We start from the raw sequence: 22881 nt of genomic DNA on the forward strand, positions 1-22881 counted from the left end.
TGTCTTGTGGACTGATAATAAAGGACGACATGATCTTCATTGTTCAGAATCAGTGGAAATAAAAAATCTACGTTTTAGTGCGCTGAAGCATCAAGAAGCACAAGTTCATCAAGTACTGACTAAAAGTGAATCAATGATGCAGGCCTGGAGAACAAGGACGAATTAGAGAAATTAAAATATGTTAAACACTCTTAAAGGTTATTAGAGTATTCAGATAATGCATTATGGTATTTCAACTCAATTAGAATTAATGTTACGTTGAAATCTGAACATTTTCTAAAGCGGTATTTCATAGATATAAACTTGTAAAAGTAAGGACACGTCAAGGCATCATCATTTTAAACCCTACCACTGATGGAGGAGGTTTTCTTCTCGGAATATATTACATCACATAAACAAAACAAATAATGTACATATAGCTTCAAAAACACGTTAATATGATATTTATATATGTGCTCAGAAGGGTTGGATTACATATATATGGTTTGTAAAAATTTAATTGTTTACAAATTTATTGTGTGTTGTCATCTTGCGAAATTTGCAATTGAGGTGTGCTGATTTCAGCAGAGATTTTCCCACTGGCCAAACGCAGCAAACAGCTTATCACCATATCTTTGGCTTTAGTAGTTTCCATGTTTTGCTCTCGTGATATTTGCACGCTGATCTGGTCTACGTTATTCAAGATGAGATCGGAAGCCATAATTTCATTTGGGGACGCATTCTTGACATTTCTGTCCATTATGTAGCTCTTATAGAGCTCCATCACTTTTTGCTCTAAATACTCATTAAGAACTGAATTGGAAAGTGGTTGTTCCTGCTGCATAATGCTTTTTTCTTTGCTACTGCCTCTTCGCCAAAATGACGTGTTTCCTCTGCACTTCTTGGGAAGAGGTTCACTTTCTGCAGGTGATGCTACAAACTCCATCGGTGGAGGTATCTGACAGGACTCTAAAAACGGCCTCTCACAAAATGCAAAACTGCGATCACATGTAAATTCTGTCACTTCTGAGTTCATAGGCATCACTTGGTCCCCAGCAATGTGCAAATCACTGTAGTTTGTGCAAATGCTCTTGCATGTTGAAGGAACCAAGTACAATTCTCTGCTTAAATTGAAATCTCCTAAGATTTCAACAACTGGAGATGTATGCCTTTTAAGGAATGAAGACCTTTTTATTTGTGGCACTGAATCTTGACAGCATATGGTGTCTTTCGAAATCGCCACAGAAGTATAATTAAAGCCACATATCGATTTTAACTCGGCGTTGTCAACAGCTTCTGGATATAACACAGATGTCATATTCTCCTCCGTCCAGTAAGAGATTCCACAAAGATAGCCTTCTGACAGCATTCCTGAAAAAAAGTAGAAATATGAAACAGCTCATTAAAAATAAAGAGCGGTCGCCAATAAAACAAAGAACAGGAAAATGGGAGACTAGGAAACCTTAATTTATCCTCTAACGTGCCTGGCACTAACTCGCAATGTTTTAAAGCTTTAAAATACTACAGTATGGTTATTAGATGCAATTTTAATTGTTTTATTGCCTTCGTAGGTCTCGGTTGTTTTCTATCAAGAAAACAAAGCACACAGGACAAGAAACTCCGCCTCCCACTTTAAACTCACTTAGTACCCCTACCACTCAGCATTCCATTTCTTTCTGCTGCCCCTTAAGCCTCTCTCGTGCGCCCTGCTTGTCGTATAACGTATTTTAAAATTATTGCCATTGTGATTGTTGAGAAATCTGTAGTTCAATACCCCCTAATCTTACTGACCCTCCTGCCAACATCCTACGTAGACTCGGGTGAATGTTCCTCTTGTTTTAATAACTTGTTCTCCCAAGTTGTTTGGTGGACAGTCTGAGATACTGCAAACTGCTCATAAATCGCAGATTGCTGGACAACCAGATTACTAAAACAATACAATTAAGGAAAAGGGATTATACTGGGTTTTGCAGACGGGGGAGGGAGGGGAAGGGGAGCATGTCAGTGGTGTTTGTTCCAGGTGAGAAGTCAGGCTGGGTAACCATGCTAAAGTGACTCTGAGGGTCATTCTGACCCTGGCGGCCGGTGGCCGCCAGGGCCACCGACCACGGGAGCACCGCCAACAGGCTGGCGGTGCTCCAACGAGCATTCTGACCGCGGCGGTTCAGCCGCGGTCAGAAGCGGAAAGTCAGCGGTCTCCCGCTGACTTTCCGCTGCTCGTTTGAATCCTCCATGGCTGCGGAGCGCGCTCCGCAGCCATGAGGATTCTGACCCCCCCCTACCGCCATCCTGTTCATGGCGGGAAAGCCGCCATGAACAGGATGGCGGTAGGGGGGGTCGCGGGGCCCCTGGGGGCCCCTGCCGTGCCCATGCCAATGGCATGGGCATGGGCACGGCAGGGGCCCCCGTAAGAGGGCCCCGCAAAGTATTTCAGTGTCTGCCTTGCAGACACTGAAATACGCGACGGGTGCCACTGCACCCGTCGCACCTTCCCACTCCGCCGGCTCGATTACGAGCCGGCATCCTCGTGGGAAGGTCGTTTTCCCCTGGGCTGGCGGGCGGTTTTTCAGCAACCGCCCGCCAGCCCAGGGGAAAACTCGTAATACCCGCCGCGGTCTTTTGACCGCGGCGCGGTATTTTGGAGGGCGGCATCCTGGCGGGCGGCCTCCGCCGCCCGCCAGGGTCTTAATGAGGCCCTCTATCTCTTACTCGATTAATCACAGCAGAGAAAGATCTTGCTACTCATCTGAAGATCTCATTGACATTTTTTGACCAGTGTTGATGTTCCTTCCAGTAGATATCCTGCTGGATTGTTTCACTGGTTTAGTTGCTGCTGTCAAGCACCATGCAATGCTTAATCCGAGACCATGGTTTCCAGTACTCGGCACGGGCAATTAATTGTAAACACAGAATTTTTTATTTTTTTTATTTTTTTATTTTTATTGCGATCCAACACCAAGACAAAATATTCATATTGCATCAATAAAATACAAAAACATAGCATCTATAGATCTTAATTCGTTACACAATATCACCACAATTTAACAAAAACATAAAGATTTCATGAAATCATATTTCATTACCTAGCACCATCGCTTAGCTGCAAAAGCATAAACATTTCATAGTTTTAACAGTAATATCAATAGAACAATGACCCCACCAGCCTAATAAGCAATTGTAGTGTCCTCTGGCATCTCCATAAATTTCCCTCAGATTTTGGAAAATCTCTTAATCCCTCCGCATCTCAGTGCATACAACCGCTCCTGTTTTCTTACTTGTTTCAATTTAACAACCCATTCCTCCAAGGTAGGGATAAACAAAGTGTGCCATTTTTTGTAGTAAGAAGGATGTAGCCACTGCCATAGTGATGTATGATAACTTTGTAAATCTGGAAGTGAGCTTCCACCCCGGGATCATAACCCAAAACTAACAGCCAACCACTGGGAGCTATTTTTATCTTTAAGGCCAGTTGTAAGTGCTTGAATATCTTGCCCCAAAATTCTTGAATAAGAACACACCTACCTATAACATGTGTCCAGTCTGCTATGACCCCAGCGTGACATTGAAAACAGAGACCAGGCCAGTTGGAATTGACGTGGGCTAAGAAGTGCGGGGTGCGGAAAAGCAACCATTTACTAAAATAGAAGATTCTGAGCCGATTGGCTCCACTAAATACATTGAAATTCAGCCAATTCATTTTCTCCCAGATTTCTTTTGTTAGCTATTTCTCCCATTTTCTAATTGCTTTCGAACAAAGATCTGGTCCCTTCAACTCTATGAGTAACCTTTCTATTCACCCGCTCGTCTATCACAAGAGGGACCCACCAGATCTTTATAATTTGGCTGTCCCACATCTGACCACTGTAGGAGGCTGGCCTGGCTTGTAGTGGGTACCAAGGGGTACTTACACTCTGTACCAGGTCCAGTTATCCCTTATTAGTGTAGAAGAGGTGTTTCTAGCAGCTTAGGTTGATAGAAGGTAGCTATAGCAGAGCAGCTTAGGCTGAACTAGGAGACATGCAAAGCTCCTACTATACCACTGGTGTCATGTGCACAATATCATAAGAAAACACAATACACAGATATATTAAAAATAAAGGAACTTTTATGACAATATGCCAAAAGTATCTCAGTGAGTACCCTCAGTATGAGGATGCCAAATATACACAAGATATATGTACACAATACCAAAATTATGCACTAATAGCAAAAGGAAGTAATGCAAGCAGTGTAAAGTTACAATAGATTGCAGTAGGAGCACATAGGTATAGGGGCAACACAAACCATATACTCCAAAAGTGGAATGCGAACCACGAATGGACCCCAAACCTATGTGAGCTTGTAGAGGGTCACTGGGACTGTAAGAAAACAGTGAGGGTTAGAAAAATAGCCCACCCCAAGACCCTGTAAGGTAGGTGTAAAGTGCACCTACAACCCCCAGAGAGCACAGAATTCCGGATAGGGGGATTCTGCACGAAAAACCAACACCAGCAATGCAACAACAGTGGATTTCTGGACCTGAGTACCTGTAAGACAAGGGGACCAAGTCCAAGAGTTGCGACAGTGTCGGGAGTGGGCAGGAGCCCAGGAAATGGCAGCTGAGGGTTCAAGGAAGCTGCCACTGGAGGGAAGAAGCTTGGTGTTTTACAAGAACGAAGAGGACTAGGAACTTCCCCTTTGGAGAATGGATGTCCCACGTTGTGAAGAAGCTTGCAGAGGTGTTTTCACGCAGAAAGAATGCAAACAAGCCTTGCTAGCTGCAAGGGTTGCGGTTAGGGGTTTTGGATGCTGCTGTAGCCCAGGAGGGACCAGGATGTCGCCATTTGGATGAGGAGACAGAGGGGGCGCCCAGCAAGTCAGGGAGCCCTCACAGAAGCAGGCAGCACCCGCAGAAGTACCGGATCAGGCACTTAGAAGAGGAGTGAACCGGAGTCCACCCAAAGTCAGAGAAGGGAGTCCCACGATGCCGGAGGACAACTCAGAAGATTGTGCACTGCAGGTTGGAGTGTCGGGGACCCAGGCTTGGCTGTGCACAAAGGAAATCCTGGAAGAGTGCACAGGAGCCAGAGAAGCTGCAAATCACGCGGTACCCAGCAGTGTAGTCTAGCGTGGGGAGGCAAGGACTTACCTCCACCAAACTTGGACTGAAGAGTCACTGGACTGTGGGAGTCACTTGGACAGAGTTGCTGAGTTCCAGGGACCACGCTCGTCGTGCTGAGAGGGGACCCAGAGGACCGGTGATGCAGTCTTTTGTTGCCTGCGGTTGCAGGGGGAAGATTCCGTCGACCCACAAGAGATTTCTTCAGAGCTCCTGGTGCAAGAAGGAGGCAGGCTACCCCCAGAGCATGCACCACCAGGAAACAGGCGAGAAAGCTGGCAGGATGAAGAGAAACAAGGTTGCAGCAGTCGTCTTTGCTACTTTGTTGCGGTTTTGCAGGCGTCCTGAGCAGTCAGCGGTCGATCCTTTGGCAGAAGGTGAAGAGGAAAATGCAGAGGAACTCTGGTGCGCTCTTACATTCGGTATCTGAAGAATTCCCCAAAGCAGAGACCCTAAATAGCCAGAAAAGAGGGTTTGGCTACCTAGGAGAGAGAATAGGCTACTAACACCTGAAGGAGCCTATCAGAAGGAGTCTCTGACGTCACCTGGTGGCACTGGCCACTCAGAGCAGTCCAGTGTGCCAGCAGCACCTCTGTTTCCAAGATGGCAGAGGTCTGGAGCACACTGGAGGAGCTCTGGACACCTCCCAGGGGAGGTGCAGGTCAGGGGAGTGGTCACTCCCCTTTCCTTTGTCCAGTTTCGCGCCAGAGCAGGGCTAAGGGGTCCCTGAACCGGTGTAGACTGGCTTATGCAGAACTGGGCACATCTGTGCCCAAGAAAGCATTTCCAGAGGCTGGGGGAGGCTACCCCTCCCCTGCCTTCACACCATTTTCCAAAGGGAGAGGGTGTAACACCCTCTCTCAGAGGAAGTCCTTTGTTCTGCCATCCTGGACCAGGGTTGCCTGGACCCCAGGAGGGCAGAAACCTGTCTGAGGGGTTGGCAGCAGCAGCAGCTGCAGTGGAGACCCCAGAAAGGCAGTTTGGCAGTACCCGGGTTTTGTGCTAGAGACCCGGGGGATCATTCCCCAAAGCAGAGACCCTAAATAGCCAGAACAGGAGGTTTGGCTACCTAGGAAGGAGGATAGGCTAGTAAGAAAGGTAAGAGCCTATCAGAAGGAGTCTCTGACTTCACCTGATGGCACTGGCCACTCAGAGCAGTCCAGTGTGCCAGCAACACCTCTGTTTCCAAGATGGCAGAGGTCTGGGGCACACTGGAGGAGCTCTGGGCACCTCCCCTGGGAGGTGCCGGTCAGGGGAGTGGTCACTCCACTTTCCTTTGTCCAGTTTTGTGCCAGAGCAGGGCTAGGGGATCCCTAAACCGGTGTAGACTGGCCTATGCAGAGATGGACAGCATCTGTGCCCATTAAAGCATTTCCAGAGGCTGGGGGAGGCTACTCCTCCCCACCATCACACCTATTTCCAAAGGGAGAGGGTGTCACACCCTCTCTCAGAGGAAATCCTTTGTTCTGCCTTCCTGGACCAGGGTTGCCTGGACCCCAGGAGGGCAGAAACCTGTCTGAGGGGTTGGCAGCAGCAGCAGCTGCAGTGGAGACCCCAGAAAGGCAGTTTGGCAGTACCCGGGTTTTGTGCTAGAGACCCGGGGGATCATGGAATTGTCTCCCAAATGCCAGAATGGCATTGGGGTGACAATTCCATGATCCTAGACATGTTACATGGCCATGTTCGGAGTTACCATTGTGACGCTATACATAAGCAGTGACCTGTGTATAGTGCATGCGTGTAATGGTGCCCCCGCTCTCACAAAGTCCCGGGAATTTGCATTGAACAATGTGGGGGCACCTTGGCTAGTGCCAGGGTGCCCACACACTAAGTAACTTTGCACCCAACCTTCACCAGGTGAAGGTTAGACATATAGGTGACTTATAAGTTACTTAAGTGCAGTGGTAAATGGCTGTGAAATAACATGGACGTTATTTCACTCAGGCTGCACTGGCAGGCCTGTGTAAGAATTGTCAGATCTCCCTATGGGTGGCAAAACAAATGCTGCAGCCCATAGGGATCTCCTGGAACCCCAATACCCTGGGTACCTCAGTACCATATGCTAGGGAATTATATGGGTGTTCCAGTATGCCAATGTGAATTGGTGAAATTTGTCACTAGGCTGTTAGTGACAATTTGGAAAGCAGAGAGAGCATAACCACTGAGGTTCTGGTAAGCAGAGCCTCAGTGAGACAGTTAGTCATCACACATACAGGGCACACTTATGAGCACTGGGGCCCTGGCTGGCAGGGTCCCAGTGACACATACACTAAAAAAACATATATACAGTGAAATATGGGGGTAACATGCCAGGTAAGATGATACTTTCCTACACCCCCCCCCCCCCCAACGAAGGACAATAAGACTAGCCATGACCTGATGAGTCTTCATTGTCTAATTGGAAATATCTGGAGATTCCATCTGCATTGGAGTGGGTACTCCCAGGTCTATGTTCCACTGTATAGTCCATTCCCTGTAGAGATATGGACCACCTCAACAATTTAGGGTTTTCACCTTTCATTTGTTTTAGCCAAAGTAGAGGTTTGTGGTCTGTCTGAACAATGAAGTGAGTGCCAAACAGGTATGGCCTCAACTTCTTCAGTGCCCAGACCACAGCAAAGGCCTCCCTCTCAATGGCAGACCAACGCTTTTCTCTAGGGGTCAACCTCCTGCTGATAAAAGCAATAGGTTGATCCTGGCCCTCAGAATTGAGTTGTGATAAGACTGCCCCTACCCCTAATTCAGATGCATCAGTTTGAACAATTAATTTCTTGGAGTAACATGGGCTTTTTAGGACAGGTGAGGTGCACATGGCCTGTTTGAGCTCCTCAAAAGCTTTCTGACAGCTAGATGTCTACAATACCTTTTTAGGCATCTTCTTGCTAGTGAGATCATTAAGTGGGGCTGCAATAGAGCCATAGTTTTTAATGAAGCTCCTGTAATACCCAGTGAGGCCTAGGAAGGCTCTCACCTGGGTCTGAGTTGTAGGGGGAACCCAATCCATGATTGTCTGGATTTCCCCCTGAAGTGGTGCAATCTGTTCTCCACCTACCAGGTGTCCCAGATAAACCACTTTCCCCTGCCCTATCTGGCACTTTGAAATCTTGATAGTGAGGCCTGCCTTTTGCAGGGCCTCCAAAACTTTCCACAGGTGGACCAGGTGATCATCCCAGGTGGAGCTAAAGACAGCTATATTGTCCAGATATGCTGCACTAAAAGCCTCCAACCCTTGTAGGACTGTATTTCAACCTCTGGTTGGTGGCAGGTGCATTTTTCAACCCAAAGGGCATTACTGTGAATTGGCAGTTCCATCCAATAGTCGAAAATGCCGTTTTTGCTTTAGCATCCTCTGATAATTTGATCTGCCAATACCCTGCAGTCAAATCAAAGGTGCTTAGATACTTGGCAGATGCCAGTGTATCTATGAGCTCATCTGCCCTGGGTATAAGGTGAGCATCAGTTTTTGTTACCTGGTTGAGACCTCTGTAATCTACACAAAACCTCATCTCCCTTTTTCCATCTTTTGAGTGAGGCTTTGGTACAAGCACCACAGGAGAGGCCCATGGGCTTTCAGAATGTTCAACCACTCCTAGATCAAACATGTTCTGAACTTCTTGTTTTATGCAGTCCCTGACATGGTCAGGCTGCCTATAGATTTTACTTTTGACAGGAATGCTGTCTCCAGTATCAATTGTGTGTTCACACCAAGATGTGGTGCCTGGCACAGTTGAAAAGAGTTCAGAAAACTGACCTAGGAGATTTATGCAGTTGTCTTTCTGCTCAGCAGTAAGACAGTCTTCCAAAACTACACCTTCCACTAGAGCATCCTCTTCTGTGGAAGAGAAGAGATCAGGGAGAGGATCACTCTCTTCTTCCTGTCCCTCATCTGTTGCCATGAGCAGGGTGAGATCAGCCCTGTCATAGTAGGGTTTTAGGCGATTGACATGGAGCACCCTAAGGGGACTCCTGGCAGTGCCTAGGTCAACCAAGTAGGTGACCCCGCCCTTCTTTTCAACAATGAGATGGGGTCGACTCCATTTGTCTTGGAGTGCTCTTGGGGCCACAGGCTCCAATACCCACACCTTCTGTCCTGGTTGGTACTGAATCAGAACAGCCTTCTGGTCATGCGTTGCTTCTGGAGCTCTTGGCTGGCCTGAAGGTTTTTACTGGCCTTTTTCATGTACTCGGCCATTCTGGATTTTAGGCCAAGTACATAGTCCACTATATCCTGCTTAGGAGCTCTTAAAGGTTGTTCCCAACCCTCCTTCACAAGTGTTAGTGGAACTCTTACAGGGTGCCCAAAGAGGAGTTCAAAGGGGCTGAAACCCACTCCTTTCTGGGGTACCTCCCTGTAAGCAAAAAGGAGGCAAGGTAACAGGACATCCCATCTTCTCCTGAGTTTTTCAGGGAGTCCCATTATCATTCCTTTGAGAGTTTTATTAAACCTCTCTACCAGTCCATTTTTTTGTGGATGATAAGGTGTGGTGAATTTGTATGTTACACCACATTCCTTCCACATAGCCTTCAAGTATGCAGACATAAAGTTGCTACCCCTGTCTGATACAACCTCTTTTGGAAAACCCACCCTGGAAAAGATTCCCAGGAGGGGTTTTGCCACTGGAGGTGCTGTAGTGGTCCTTAGAAGAATTGCTTTAGGATATCTTGTGGCATGGTCCACTACCACCAAGATACACCTATTGCCTGAAGCAGTAGGAGGGTCAAGGGGGCAAACTATGTCAACCCCTACCCTTTCAAAGGGGACCTCAACCACAGGTAGTGGAATAAGGGGAGCCTTTAGAGTGCCACCAGTCTTGCCACTGGCTTGGCAGGTCACGCAAGACTTACAAAAATCTAACATCCTAGGCCAGTGAAACAGGGGGACAAGCCTTTCCCATGCTTTAATCTGACCCAAATGTCCAGCCAAAGGAATGTCATGTGCCAGAGTTAGGAGGAACTCTCTGTACTGCAGGGGAATGACAAATCTCCTGGCTGCTACAGGTTTTGGGTCCCTTGCCTCTATGTACAAGAAGTTGTACTCCCAGTAAACTCTATGTGAGTCACTGACATCCCAATTTTGCTGTTTGACAGCTTGCTGTCTGAGACCCTCAAATGTGGGACAGGATTGCTGTGCCACACTCAGTTCTTCCCTGGAAGGCCCCCCTCCACCCGAAAGCTCAGTAGTGTCTGCTGCCAGCTCCTCTGGTGAAGGTTCTGCACAGGGAGGAAATTCTTCTTCCTCAGAAGTTGAATCATCTGTAGAGGGAGGGAGAGTGGGTAGGGATTTACCCTTGCCACCCCTAGCTTTAGGGAGCACTTGGTCCATTGTTCCAGGATCCAACTCACCCTGTCCTTTTTGCTTTTGGCCTGAGCCCTGGTTAAAGCAAAAATATGCCCAGGAATGCCCAGCATTGCTGCATGAGCCTCCAACTCCACTTCTGCCGAAGCTGATGTCTCTAAATAATTTCCTAGTAGACAGTCTACAGGTAAATCTGAAGCAACCACAACTTTCTTTGGACCAGTAACCCACCCCCCCCCAGTTGAGATTCACAACAGCCATGGGGTGGCTAAGAGTGTTGTTATGAGCATCAGTCACTTGGTACTGGTGACCAAGTAGGTGTTGTTCAGGGTTTACCAGTGTCTCTATCACCATGGTAACACTAGCACCTGTGTCCCTGTAGGCCTGAACCTCAACACCATTTATTAGGGGAATTTGCTTGTAGTTATCCATATTAAGGGGACAAGCAACCAAGGTGGCCAAGTCAATGGCACCTTCAGAGACTAGCACGGCCTCTGTGGTCTCCCTAACAAGACCAACCCCAACTAAATTACCACAAAGTGAGCCCAGCTACTTCCTTTGATTGGCTATTAGTAGGTTTGCTCCCACCACCACTGCTATTACCAGGGGCACCCGAGGTTGCAGTAGGGGTTGTGGTAGTGGGAGGTTTGGTGTTTTTCTTTGGACAACTGGCATCAGTTGTTCAATGGCCTTTTACTTTACATAAATAACACCAAGGCTTTTTGATTTGATTTGAAGAGGATTTGGACCCACCATCCCCACCAGAGTGTTTTTGTGGGCCTGATGAAGACTCAGTTTTAGATTTGTCCCCACCCTTGTCAGAAGACTTACCATCCTTCTTCTTGCCATCCTTGTCACCCCCTGTATGAACTTTTCTGTTCACTCTTGTTCTGACCCATTTGTCTGCCTTCTTTCCCAATTCTTGGGGAGAGGTCAGATCTGAGTCCACTAGATATTGGTGTAACAAGTCAGACACACAGTTATTCAGAATATGCTCTCTCAGAATCAGATTATACAGGCTTTCATATTCAGAAACTTTACTGCCATATAACCACCCCTCCAAGGCCTTCACTGAACAGTCAACAAAGTCTATCCAGTCTTGTGAGGACTCTTTTCTGGTGTCTCTGAACGTAATCCTGTACTGTTCAGTGGTCACGCCAAATCCATCCAAGAGTGCATCCTTCAAAACTGCAAAATTATTGGCATCACTTTCTCTAACAGTAAGGCGCCTATCCCTACCCTTTCCATTGAAAGATAGCCATAGAATAGCAGCCCACTGCCTTTAAGGGACCCCCCTGTACCATACAGGCCCTCTCAAGTGCAGCAAACCATTTGTTAATGTCACCCCCTCCTTGTAAGGGGGAACTATCTTGTGCAGATTCCTGTAATCATGCTCTCTCACAGGATCGCTATCAGAAATACTGCTGCTACCACCATGGGGTCCAAACCCCAATCTCTGTCTCTCCTTCTCCAGGTCTAGGGATTCCCTGTCTAGAGCCAGCTGTTGCTGTTTAAGCTTCAGCCTGGTCTCTTCCACTCTCAACTTTTTGAGTTCCCTTTCTAACATGTTGTCTTCAGGGTGGGTAGGCTGGGAATGTTTAGACATGGAGGATATATTGGAGCCAACAGAGGGAGACCTGTCCCTAACAGCTTGCACTCTAACAACCTGGCCTCCAGGAACAAAAGCATCCCTACTATGATGAGAGCTTCTATCACTACCAGCATTGCTAGGAGGTCTGCTAAGGGGCAGATTTAGAAGAGAACCCTGTACACCTCCCTCAAGGGCTTCCCCTGAGTCAGAGTGTGAGCTATCTACTAACTTCTCAGATGAAGTGCCACCTAGGGACTTATCATTCTCAATGAGCATGTTATACAGAAATTCTCTAGAAGGGTTCTTTCCTACCACTAAACCTTTATCAATGAAGAGACTCCGTAGGCTCTTAAAGTTAAGATTGTCATATGTTGTATTGGCCATTTTAAGAGAAGTTCCTACATCAGACATGATAGAAGAAGGTTTAGGGACAGTGAGAAGAGAGAAAATGTTTCAGGACTTTTTAAAGAACAGGAAAAAAAACTTTTTCAAACTTTTTGAAACTTTCTGAAAGTTTAGGAGTACTTTTCAGCACTTAGCAGAAAGTGTAAGAGGAGAAAAGCAAAACTTTTTGGTTAGGTGTACATACACTGAACTTGTTTTGTATATTTTTGTCTTATGAAAAGTACAATATGACAAAGTGGTAAGTAGTTACAAGTACTTATCCCACCGCTGCACAACCAATGTTTTGGACTCACTGGGTCCTATAAAACAATGCTAAAAAATTTCACTGGCCTTGATAGTGGTTGTAGGAAAGTACCATCTTGCCTGGCATGTTACCCCCATATTTCACTGTATATATGTTGTTTTAGTGTATGTGTCACTGGGACCCTGCCAGCCAGGGCCCCAGTGCTCATAAGTATGTGCACTGTATGTGTTCCCTGTGTCATGACTAACTGTCTCACTGAGGCTCTGCTAACCAGAACCTCAGTGGTTATGCTCTCTCTGCTTTCTGAATTGTTACTAACAGGCTAGTGACTAATTTCACCAATTCACATTGGCATACTGGAACACCCTTATAATTCCCTAGTATATGGTATTGAGGTACCCAGGGTATTGGGGTTCCAGGAGATCCCTATGGGCTGCAGCAATTCTTTTGCCACCCATAGGGAGCTCTGACAATTCTTACACAGGAATGCCGCTGCAGCCTTAGTGAAATAACGTCCACGTTATTTCACAGCCATTTACCACTGCACTTAAGTAACTTATAAGTCACCTATATGTCTAACCTTCACCTGGTAAAGGTTGGGTGCAAAGTTACTTAGTGTGTGGGCACCCTGGCACTAGCCAAGGTGCCCCCACATTGTTCGGGGCAAATTCCCCGGACTTTGTGAGTGCAGGGACACCATTTCACGCGTGCACTATACATAGGTCACTACCTATGTATAGCGTCACAATGGTAACTCCGAACATGGCCATGTAACATGTCTAAGATCATGGAATTGTCACCCCAATGCCATTCTGGCATTGGGAGATAATCTCATGATCCCCCGAGTCTCTAGCACGGACCCGGGTACTGCCAAACTGCCTTTCCCGGGGTTTCACTGCAGCTGCTGCCAACCCCCCAGACAGGTTTCTGCCCTCCTGGGGTCCAGCCAGGCCTGGCCCAGGAAGGCAGAACAAAGGACTTCCTCAGAGAGAGGGTGTTACACCCTCTCCCTTTGGAAAAAGGTGTCAGGGATGGGGAGGAGTAGCCTCCCCCAGCCTCTGGAAATGCTTTGATGGGCACAGATGGTGCCCATCTCTGCATAAGCCAGTCTACACCAGTTCAGGGATCCCCCAGCCCTGCTCTGGCGCGAAACTGGACAAAGGAAAGTGGAGTGACCACTGTCCAGTGTGCTCCAGACCTCTGCCATCTTGGAAACAGAGGTGTTGCTGGCACACTGGACTGCTCTGAGTGGCCAGTGCCATCAGGTGACGTCAGAGACTCCTTCTTACCTGTGTTACTAGCCTATCCGCCTTCGTAAGTAGCCAAACCTCCTTTTCTGGCTATTTATGGTCTCTGCTTTGGGGAATTCTTCAGATACCGAATGCAAGAGCTCATCAGAGTTCCTCTGCATCTCTCTCTTCACCATCTGCCAAAGGATTGACCACTGACTGCTCAGGACGCCTGCAAAACTGCAACAAAGTAGCAAAGACGACTACTGCATCCTTGTATCGCTCCTTCCTGCCGGCTTTCTCGAATGTTTCCTGGTGGTGCATGTTCTGGGGGTAGCCTGCCTCCTTCTTGCACCAGGAGCTCTGAAGAAATCTCTTGTGGGTCGACGGAATCTTCCCCCTGCAACCGCAGGCAACAAAAGACTACATCACCGGTCCTCTAGGTCCCCTCTCAGCACGACGAGCGTGGTCCCTGGAACTCAGCAACTCTGTCCAAGTGACTCCCACAGTCCAGTGACTCTTCAGTCCAAGTTTGGTAGAGGTAAGTCCTTGCCTCCCCACGCTAGACTGCATTGCTGGGTACCGCGTGATTTTCAGCTGCTCTGGCTCCTGTGCACTCTTCCAGGATTTCCTTCGTGCACAGCCAAGCCTGGGTCCCCGACACTCTAACCTGCAGTGCACAACCTTCTGAGTTGTCCTCCGGCGTCGTGGGACTCCCTTTTCTGACTTCGGGTGGACTCCGGTTCACTCCTCTTCTAAGTGCCTGTTCCAGTACTTCTGCGGGTGCTGCCTGCTTCTGTGAGGGCTCCCTGACTTGCTGGGCACCCCCTCTGTCTCCTCATCTAAGTGGCGACATCCTGGTCCCTCCTGGGCCACAGCAGCATCCAAAAACCCTAACCGCGACCCTTGCAACTAGCAAGGCTTGTTTGTGGTCTTTCTGCATGGGAACACCTCTGCAAGCTTCTTCACTACGTGGGACATCCATCCTCCAAAGGGGAAGTTCCTAGTCCTCTTTGTTCTTGCAGAAACCAAAGCTTCTTCCATCTGGTGGCAGCTTCTTTGCACCCTCAGCTGGCATTTCCTGGGCATCTGCCGCTCTCGACATTGTCGCGACTCTTGGACTTGGTCCCCTTGTTTCACAGGTACTCAGGTCCAGAAATCCACTGTTGTTGCTTTGCTGGTGTTGGTCTTCCTTGCAGAAACCCCCTATCACAACTTCTGTGCTCTCTGGGGGTTATAGGTGCACTTTACACCTACTTTTCAGTGTCCTGGGGTGGACTATTTTTCTAACCCTCACTGTTTTCTTACAGTCCCAGTGACCCTCTACAAGTTCACATAGGTTTGGGGTCCATTCGTGGTTCGCATTCCACTTTTGGAGTATATGGTTTGTGTTGCCCCATACCTATGTGCTCCTATTGCAATCTACTGTAACTTTGCATTGCTTGCATTACTTCCTTTTGCTATTACTGCATATTTTTGGTACTGTGTACATATATCTTGTGCATATATGACATCCTCATACTGAGGGTACTCACTGAGATACTTTTGGCATATTGTCATAAAAATAAAGTACCTTTATTTTTAGTATATCTGTGTATTGCGTTTTCTTATGATATTGTGCATGTGACACCAGTGGTATAGTAGGAGCTTTGCATGTCTCCTAGTTCAGCCTAAGCTGCTCTGCTATAGCTACCTTCTATCAGCCTAAGCTGCTAGAAACACCTCTTCTACACTAATAAGGGATAACTGGACCTGGTACAGAGTGTAAGTACCCCTTGGTACCCACTACAAGCCAGGCCAGCCTCCTACATTGGTTGTGCAGCGGTGGGATAAGTACTTGTAACTACTTACCACTTTGTCATATTGTACTTTTCATAAGAGAAAAATATACAAAACAAGTTCAGTGTATGTACACCTAACCAAAAAGTTTTGCTTTTTTTCTCTTACACTATCTGCTAAGTGCTGAAAAGTACCTCTAAAACTTTCAAAAAGTTCTTAAAAGTTGAAAAAGTTTTTTTTCTGTTCCTTAAAAAGTTCTGAAACTTTTTCTTTCTTTTTCTGTCCCTTAAACCTTTTTCTATCATGTCTGGTACAGGTCAAACTCTGGATCTGACCAGCACTGCTTATGACCACCTTAGCTGGAAAGGTGCAAGGAGTCTCTGCATTGATAGAGGTTTAGGGGTAGGGAAGAATCCCTCTAGAGAATTGTTAGCTAATATGCTCATTGAACATGATAAGACCATAGCTGGCACATCTGGTGAGAGATTAGCCGATGGTTCACACTCTGATTCTTGGGTAGCCCCAGTAAAAGTGTTAGAAGGGAACCTTCCCAACCTGCCCCATAGCAGGCCACCTAGCAGGGCTGGTACTGATGTGAGTTCTCATCACAGTAGAGAGGTTACTCCTTTAGGACAGGTTGTTAGAGTGCCATCTGTTAGGGACAGGTCTCCCTCTGTTCATTCACACCATTCTTCTGTGTCTAAACATGCCCAACCCACCCACCCTGAAGGCAGAGTGTTAGAAAGGGAACTCAATAGATTGAGAGTGGAAGAGTCCAGGCTGAAGCTCAAGAAGCAACAGCTGGATCTAGACAGGGAAGCTTTTGACTTAGAAAAAGAAAGACAGAGGTTAGGGTTTGGACCCCATGGTGTCAGCAGCAGTATTACAGATAGTAATCCTGTAAAAGAACGTGATTCTAGGAATCTGCACAAGATAGTTCCCCCTTACAAGGAGGGGGATGACATTAGCAAGTGGTTTGCTGCACTTGAGAGGGCCTGTGTTGTACAGGGGGTCCCTCAAAGGCAGTGGGCTGCTATCCTATGGCTATCTTTCAGTGGAAAGGGTAGGGATAGGCTCCTTACGGTTAAGAAAAGTGATGCCAATAATTTTACAGTTCTTAAGAATGCACTCCTAGATGGTTATGGCTTAACCACTGAACAGTATAGGATCAAGTTCAGAGAAACCAAAAAGGAGTCTTCACAAGACTGGGTAGACTTTGTTGACCATTCAGTGAAGGCCTTGGAGGGGTGGTTACATGGCAGTAAAGTCTGACTATCAAAGCCTGTATAACTTTATTCTCAGAGAGCATATTCCTAATAATTGTGTGTCTGATTTGTTGCACCAGTATCTGGTGGACTCAGATCTGACCTCTCCCCAAGAATTGGGAAAGAAGGCAGACGAATGGGTCAGAACAAGAGTGAACAGAAAATTTCATACAGGGGGTGACAAGGATGGCAAGAAGAAGGATGGTAAGTCTTCAGACAAGGGTGGGGACACATCTAAAAATGAGTCTTCATCAGGCCCACAAAAACACTCTGCTGGGGGTGGTGGGCCCAAATCCTCTTCTAATCAAGTAAATAAACCATGGTGCTATTTATGTAAAGTAAAAGGCCATTGGACAACTGATCCCAGTTGTCCAAAGAAAAGCACCAAGCCTCCCACTACCACAACCCCTACTGCTACACCTAGTGCCCCTAGTAATAGCAGTGGTGGTGGGAGCAAACCTACTAATAGCCAAACCAAGGGAGTAGCTGGCCTCACTTTTGGTAATTTAGTTGGGGTTGGTCTTGTTAGGGAGACCACAGAGGCTGTGTTAGTCTCTGAAGGTGCCATTGATTTGGCCACCTTGGTTGCTTGTCCCCTTAATATGGATAAGTACAAGCAACTTCCCCTAATAAATGGTGTTGAGGTTCAGGCCTACAGGGACACAGGTGCCAGTGTTACCATGGTAATAGAGAAACTGGTCCACCCTGAACAACACCTACTTGGTCACCAGTACCAAGTGACTGATGCTCATAACAACACTCTTAGCCACCCCATGGCTGTTGTGAATCTCAACTGGGGGGGGTTACTGGTCCAAAGAAAGTTGTGGTTGCCTCAGATTTACCTGTAGACTGTCTACTAGGGAACGATTTAGAGACATCAGCTTGGGCAGAAGTGGAGTTGGAGGCTCATGCAGCAATGCTGGGCATTCCTGGGCATATTTTTGCTTTGACAAGGGCTCAGGCCAAAAAGCAAAAAGGACAGGGTGACTTGGATCCTGGAACAATGGACCAAGTGCTCCCTAAAGCTAGGGTTAGTAAAAGTAAAACACTACCTACTATCCCTCCCTCTACAGTGGATTCAACTTCTGAGGAAGAGGAATTTCCACCCTGTGCAGAACCTACACCAGAGGAGCTGGAAGCAGACACTGCTGAGCTTTTGGGTGGAGGGGGGCCAGCCAGGGAGGAGCTGAGTGTGGCACAGCAGACCTGTCCCACACTAGAGGGTCTAAGACAGTAAGCTGTCAAACAGCAAAATGGGGATGTCAGTGACTCTCACAGAGTTTACTGGGAGGACAACCTATTGTATACTGAGGCAAGGGACCCTAAACCTGGAGCAGCCAGGAGATTGGTCATTCCCTTGCAATACAGAGAGTTCCTCCTAACTCTAGCCCACGACATTTCCTTGGCTGGACATTTGGGACAAATGAAAACTTGGGACAGGCTTGTTCCCTTGTTTCATTGGCCAAGAGTGTCAGAGGACACAAAAGAATTTTGTAAGTCCTGTGTCACCTGTCAAGCCAGTGGCAAAACAGGTGGCACCCCAAAGGCACCCCTTATTCCACTGCCTCTGGTTGGGGTTCCCTTTGAAAGGGTAGGGGTTGACATAGTTGGCCCCCTTGACCCTCCTACTGCTTCAGGCAATAGGTTTATCTTGGTGGTAGTGGACCATGCCACCAGATATCCTGAAGCAATTCCTCTAAGGACCACTACAGCTTCCTGCAGTGGCAAAGGCCCTCCTGGGAATCTTTTCCAGAGCGGGCTTCCCAAAAGAAGTGGTATCAGACAGGGGAAGCAATTTCATGTCTGCTTACTTAAAGGCCATGTGGAAGCAATGTGGTGTTACATACAAGTTCACCACACCCTATCATCCACAAACAAATGGACTGGTTGAGAGGTTTAATAAAACTCTCAAAGGAATGATAATGGGACTCCCTGAAAAACTCTGGAGGAGATGGGATGTCCTGTTACCTTGCCTCCTTTTTGCTTGCAGGGAGGTACCCCAAAAAGGAGTGGGCTTCAGCCCCTTTGAACTCCTATTTGGACACCCTGTAAGAGGTCCTCTAACACTTGTGAAGGAGGGTTGGGAGCAACCTTTAAAAGCTCCTAAGCAAGACATAGTGGACTAGGTACTTGGCCTAAGATCTAGGATGGCTGAGTACATGAAAAAGGCCAGTAAAAACCTTCAGGCCAGCCAAGAGCTCCAAAGGCAATGGCATGACCAGAAGGCTGTTCTGATTCAGTACCAACCAGGGCAGAAGGTGTGGGTCTTGGAGCCTGTGGCCCCAAGAGCACTCCAAGACAAATGGAGTGGACCCCACATTATTGTTGAGAAAAAGGGAGAAGTCACCTACTTGGTTGACTTAGGCACTGCCAGGAGTCCCCTAAGGGTGCTCCATGTCAATCGCCTGAAACCCTACTATGACAGGGCTGATGTCACCCTGCTCATGGCAACAGATGAAGGACAGGAAGAAGAGAGTGACCCTCTCCCTGATCTCTTCTCTTCCACAGAACAAGATGCTCTTGTGGAAGGTGTAGTTTTGGCAGATTGTCTTACTGCTGAGCAGAAAGACCACTGCATAAATCTCCTGGGTCAGTTTTCTGAACTCTTTTCTACTGTGCCAGGCACCACTTCTTGGTGTGAGCAGACTATAAATACTGGAGACAGCTTCCCTGTCAATAGTAAGATCTATAGGCAGCCTGACCATGTCAGAGACTGCATAAAACAAGAGGTTCAGAAAATGCTTGAACTGGGAGTGGTTGAGCACTCTGAAAGTCCATGGGCCTCTCCTGTGGTACTTGTACCAAAGCCTCATTCCAAAGATGGGAAAAGGGAAATGAGATTTTGTGTTGACTACAGAGGTCTCAACCAAGTAACTAAAACTGATGCTCACCCTATACCCAGGGCAGATGAGCTAATAGATACACTGGCATCTGCCAAGTATCTAAGCACCTTTGATTTGACTGCAGGGTATTGGCAGATCAAGTTATCAGAGGATGCTAAAGCAAAAACTGCATTTTCTACCATTGGAGAGCACTACCAATTCACAGTAATGCCCTTTGGTTTGAAAAATGCACCTGCCACTTTTCAGAGGTTGGTGAATACAGTCCTGCAAGGGTTGGAGGCTTTTAGTGGAGCATATCTAGATGATATAGCTGTCTTTAGCTCCACCTGGGATGATCACCTGGTCCACCTATGGAAAGTTTTGGAGGCCCTGCAAAAGGCAGGCCTCACTATCAAGGCTTCAAAGTGCCAGATAGGGCAGGGGAAAGTGGTTTATCTGGGACACCTGGTAGGTGAAGAACAGATTGCACCACTTCAGGGGAAAATCCAAACTATCATAGATTGGGTTCCCCCTACAACTCAGACTCAGGTGAGAGTCTTCTTAGGCCTCACTGGGTACTACAGGAGGTTCATAAAGAACTATGGCTCCATAGCAGCCCCTCTTAATGACCTCACTTCAAAGAAAATGCCTAAAAAGGTATTGTGGACAGCTAACTGTCAGAAAGCTTTTGACGAGCTGAAGCAGGCCATGTGCTCTGCACCTGTCCTGAAAAGCCCCTGTTACTCCAAAAAAATAATTGTCCAAACTGATGCATCTAAATGAGGGGTAGGGGCAGTCTTATCACAACTCAATTCTGAGGGCCAGGATCAACCTGTTGCTTTTATCAGCAGGAGGTTGACCCCTAGAGAAAAGCGTTGGTCTGCCATGGAGAGGGAGGCCTTTGCTGTGGTCTGGGCACTGAAGAAGTTGAGACCATACCTGTCTGGCACTCACTTCATTGTTCAGACAGACCACAAACCTCTACTTTGGCTAAAACAAATGAAAGGTGAAAACCCTAAATTGTTGAGGTGGTCCATATCCCTACAGGGAATGGACTATACAGTGGAACATAGACCTGGGAGTACCCACTCCAATGCAGATGGACTCTCCAGATATTTCCACTTAGACAATGAAGACTCATCAGGGAATGTGTAGTCTTATTGTCCTTCATTTGGGGGGGGGTTGTGTAGGAAAGTACCATCTTGTCTGGCATGTTACCCCCATATTTCACTGCATATATGTTGTTTTAGTTGTATGTGTCACTGAGACCCTGCCTGCCAGATCCCCAGTGCTCATACGTGTGCCCTGTATGTGTTACCTGTGTGATGACTAACTGTCTCACTGAGGCTCTGCTAACCAGAACCTCAGTGGTTATGCTCTCTCATTTCTTTCCAAATTGTCACTAACAGGCTAGTGACCAATTTCACCAATTTACATTGGCATACTGGAACACCCTTATAATTCCCTAGTATATGGTACTGAGGTACCCAGGGTATTGGGGTTCCAGGAGATCCCTATGGGCTGCAGCATTTCTTTTGCCACCCATAGGGAGCTCTGACAATTCTTACACAGGCCTGCCATTGCAGCCTGAGTGAAATAACGTCCACGTTATTTCACAGCCATTTACCACTGCACTTAAGTAACTTATAAGTCACCTATATGTCTAACCTTTACCTGGTAAAGGTTGGGTGCTAAGTTACTTGGTGTATGGGCACCCTGGCACTATCCAAGGTGCCCCCACATTGTTCAGGGCAAATTCCCCGGACTTTGTGAGTGCTGGGACACCATTACACGCGTGCACTATACATATGTCACTACATATGTATAGCGTCACAATGGTAACTCCGAACATGGCCATGTAACATGTCTAAGATCATGGAATTGTCACCCCTATGCCATTGGGGAGACAATTCCATGATCCCCTTAGTCTCTAGCATAGACCCGGGTACTGCCAAATTGCCTTTCCCGGGGTTTCACTGCAGCTGCTGCTGCTGCCAACCCCTCAGACAGGTTTCTGCCCTTCTGGGGTGCAGCCAGGCTTGGCCCAGGAAGGCAGAACAAAGGACTTCCTCAGAGAGAGGGTGTTACACCCTCTCCCTTTGGAAAAAGGTGTCAGGGCTGGGGAGGAGTAGCCTCCCCCAGCCTCTGGAAATGCTTTGTTGGGCACAGATGTGCCCAATTCTGCATAAGCCAGTCTACACCGGTTCAGGGGACCCCTTAGCCCTGCTCTGGCGTGAAACTGGACAAAGGAAAGGGGAGTGACCACTCCCCTGACCTGCACCTCCCCTGGGAGGTGCCCAGAGCTCCTCCAGTGTGCTCCAGACCTCTGCCATCTTGGAAACAGAGGTGCTGGTGGCACAGTGGACTGCTCTGAGTGGCCAGTGCCAGCAGGTGACGTCAGAGACTCCTTCTGATAGGCTCTTACCTGTGTTGCTAGCCTATCCTCCTTCCTAGGTAGCCAAACCTCCTTTTCTGGCTATTTAGGGTCTCTGCTTTGGGGAATTCTTTAGATAATGAATGCAAGAGCTCATCAGAGTTCCTCTGCATCTCTCTCTTCACCTTCTGCCAAGGAATCGACCGCTGACTGCTCTGGACGCCTGCAAAACTGCAACAAAGTAGCAAAGACGATTACTGCGACCTTGTAACGCTGATCCGGCCGCCTTCTCGACTGTTTTCCTGGTGGTGCATGCTGTGGGGGTAGTCTGCCTCCTCTCTGCACTAGAAGCTCCGAAGAAATCTACAGTGGGATGACGGAATCCTCCCCCTGCAACCACAGCCACCAAAAGACTGCATCACCGGTCCTCTGGGTCCCCTCTCAGCACAACGAGCGTGGTCCCTGGAACTCAGCAACTCTGTCCAAGTGACTCCCACAGTCCAGTGACTCCTCAGTCCAAGTTTGGTGGAGGTAAGTCCTTGCCTCCCCACGCTAGACTGCATTGCTGGGTACCGCGTGATTTGCAGCTGCTCCGGCTCCTGTGCACTCTTCCAGGATTTCCTTTGTGCACAGCCAAGCTTGGGTCCCCGACACTCTAACCTGCAGTGCACGACCTCCTGAGTTGTCTTCCGGCATCGTGGGACCTTCTTTTGTGACTTCGGGTGAGCTCCGGTTCACTCTTCTTTGTAGTGCCTGTTCCGGCGCTTCTGCTGGTGCTGCTTGCTTCTGAGTGTGCTCC

The 22881-nt window shown here is 47.6% G+C and overlaps 1 protein-coding gene across 1 annotated transcript in view; it reads right to left on the reverse strand.

Moving 5' to 3' along the window:
- Positions 1–427: 427 nt before the first annotated feature.
- The window catches only part of TASL (TLR adaptor interacting with endolysosomal SLC15A4), a 199549-nt gene continuing 177095 nt past the window's right edge, over positions 428–22881 (reverse strand). Inside the window, exon 2 of the mRNA XM_069203158.1 lies at positions 428–1350. Coding sequence (XP_069059259.1) covers positions 512–1348 — 837 coding nt within the window. The 5' untranslated portion in view covers positions 1349–1350 and the 3' untranslated portion in view covers positions 428–511. The remainder of the gene's footprint in view (positions 1351–22881) is intronic.

The sequence above is a fragment of the Pleurodeles waltl genome, chromosome 8 (assembly GCF_031143425.1).
Source record: "Pleurodeles waltl isolate 20211129_DDA chromosome 8, aPleWal1.hap1.20221129, whole genome shotgun sequence".
NCBI classification, from domain to species: Eukaryota; Metazoa; Chordata; class Amphibia; order Caudata; family Salamandridae; genus Pleurodeles; species Pleurodeles waltl.